The following is a 2,195-nucleotide window of genomic DNA, read 5'->3' on the forward strand; positions in this document are numbered from 1 at the left end:
ATCTCCTCCTCAGTGGACCATCCTTCTCATTCACTCTTTCTTTGAACCTGGTTTCTCCACATGGGACAAGGCTATGTCGCACACAGTAATCCACACAAACAACCCTGTTGTCGTTCTGTGTCAGCCCATTCTTGTCAGAAGTAACACAAGTGGGAGCATCACCATGCAGATTGTATTTCCTCCCTGTTTAAGAGGCTGAAAGACTGCTGATTCTAAGAGCAGGCTTTAGGGGAAGGTCATCATCTCTTTTCGCCTTCTGTTCCTTGCCTCCTTGTAGATGTCCGCGTGTTCCTGCCTCCTTGTAGATATTCGCGTGTTCCTGCCTCCTTGTAGATGTCCGCGTGTTCCTGCCTCCTTGTAGATATTCACGTGTTCCTGCCTCCTTGTAGATGTTCCCGTGTCCCTGCCTCCTTGTAGATGTTCACATGTTCCTGCCTCCTTGTAGATATTCGCGCGTCCTTGTAGATGTTCGCGTGTTCCTGCCTGCTTGTAGATATTCACGTGTTCCTGCCTCCTTGTAGATGTTCGCGCGTCCCTGCCTCCTTGTAGATGTTCACTTGTTCCTGCCTCCTTGTAGATGTCACGTGTTCTGCCTCCTTGTAGATGTTCACACGTTCCTGCCTCTTTGTAGATGTTCACGTGTTCCTGCCTCCTTGTAGATGTCACGTGTTCCTGCCTCCTTGTAGATGTTCGCGTGGTGTGGAGTGTATCTTCCCCCATTTCTGCTTGCTTAATCTGCTCATTTATATCTCACAAGACATCGATTGGGAACATACCCTATGCTAATACTGACCCATTAACACAACAAAGAAACCCCGCCCCTAAATGGGATTACAGCCCATCTATAACCCCGCTGTTACCATTAAGTCCACTGGGACTCAAAGCCACCCTGTAGGACAGAGTAAAACTGCCCCAACGGTTTCCTTCCCAAGGCGGTAAATCTCTACGTAAGTAGAGAGACGCATCTTTCTCCTTCGTGTGATGTTCCTGTTGGGCTCTTTCACGCGTGATGTTCTAGCTACCGACCTTTTAGTTTATCAGCCGAGCACCTCACCACTGTGCCGTCGGGGATCCTATCACAGGTATCTCAGGGCCATCAAATTGATTCTGACTCAGGCAACCTTATCAGGGTTAGGATTTCCCACCCCTCCTTTTGAGACGCGCAATGGAAGCCTTCGCCATCGATGTGCATGTGTTGGTCCATGGCACGTCCTGGAGAGAAAGCCAAGAAGGGGAGAGCGCTCAACCTTCCGTTTTGTTTATTTCCACAGAGTGAAACCCTCCCTCTTGGAATACTTAAGCTACCTTCTCAATTTCATGAGTGTCATAGCTGGCCCTTGCAACAACTTCAAGGACTACGTCGCCTTCATTGAGGGGAGACATACCCACATGCAGTTGTTGGAGGCGAACTGGAAGCAAAGAGAGGGCCACAGCCTGCCAGATCCTTCTCCCACTGTGAGTTGTCTGTGCCAAGTGTCTGCCCAGAGCTCCAGAGAGCGGGTTGTGTTTCCCATTGTATTATGCTTTCGCTGAAAGTTTACACCACAGATTAGTTTTTGATTCAATCAGTCATGCATGCATAGCTCCTGGACATTGGTTGCAATTCCCATAATACGTCAGTGCTCTCTCCCCATTTCCACCCTGGGTTCCTTATGTCCATTCATTTCATCCATTCATTTCACTTCACTGCCCTTTCAGCCTCCTATAGCTGATTGTTCCAAGGAGCACATTGCTCCTGGGTGCTAATCTTTTGTGTGTGTTTTTTTTAATTGGACAAATCTATGATTTGGTTGAGAGGTGGCTGCCAGGAGTGGCTTCAATTCCAAGTTGGAAAGGCATGACTTGGGACAATGGTCTTGGAGAGTCCTCCGGTACCCATTAGATACTGGCCATTTTTACAAATTCGAGTTTTGTTGTTCATTGTTATCTCGTGCTAACTTGTATGTTCTAGTGTGTCCCTAGTGAGAGCGGTCAGTGGTGGTAGCCTGGCACCATCCAGTTCTGGTGCTGGACCAGAGGCTGCTGTGGTTCGTGTGGCCTATTCATTCACACTCTGGCCTGCTTGCTTCCTGGAGGGTTCGGTTTGCCTCATTCTTTACTCCAGGTGGGAAGAGAACAGTATGTAGTTCTGTTCCAGATGACTGCTCGCAAGCCCTGACGAGACCCCAGTGACCAATTCACCCAACTAGGATGAT

General features: G+C 48.7%; 1 protein-coding gene across 1 annotated transcript in view; it reads left to right on the top strand.

Moving 5' to 3' along the window:
- MBOAT1 (membrane bound O-acyltransferase domain containing 1) overlaps window positions 1–2,195 on the top strand; it is a 92,389-nt gene that overhangs the window by 44,451 nt on the left and 45,743 nt on the right. Inside the window, exon 6 of the mRNA XM_013007200.2 lies at window positions 1,272–1,455. Coding sequence (XP_012862654.2) covers window positions 1,272–1,455 — 184 coding nt within the window. The remainder of the gene's footprint in view (window positions 1–1,271; window positions 1,456–2,195) is intronic.

This window comes from Echinops telfairi, unplaced genomic scaffold, assembly GCF_000313985.2.
Source record: "Echinops telfairi isolate 266 unplaced genomic scaffold, ASM31398v2 ScPeMD7_5868;HRSCAF=6743_0, whole genome shotgun sequence".
Taxonomy (NCBI): Eukaryota; Metazoa; Chordata; class Mammalia; order Afrosoricida; family Tenrecidae; genus Echinops; species Echinops telfairi.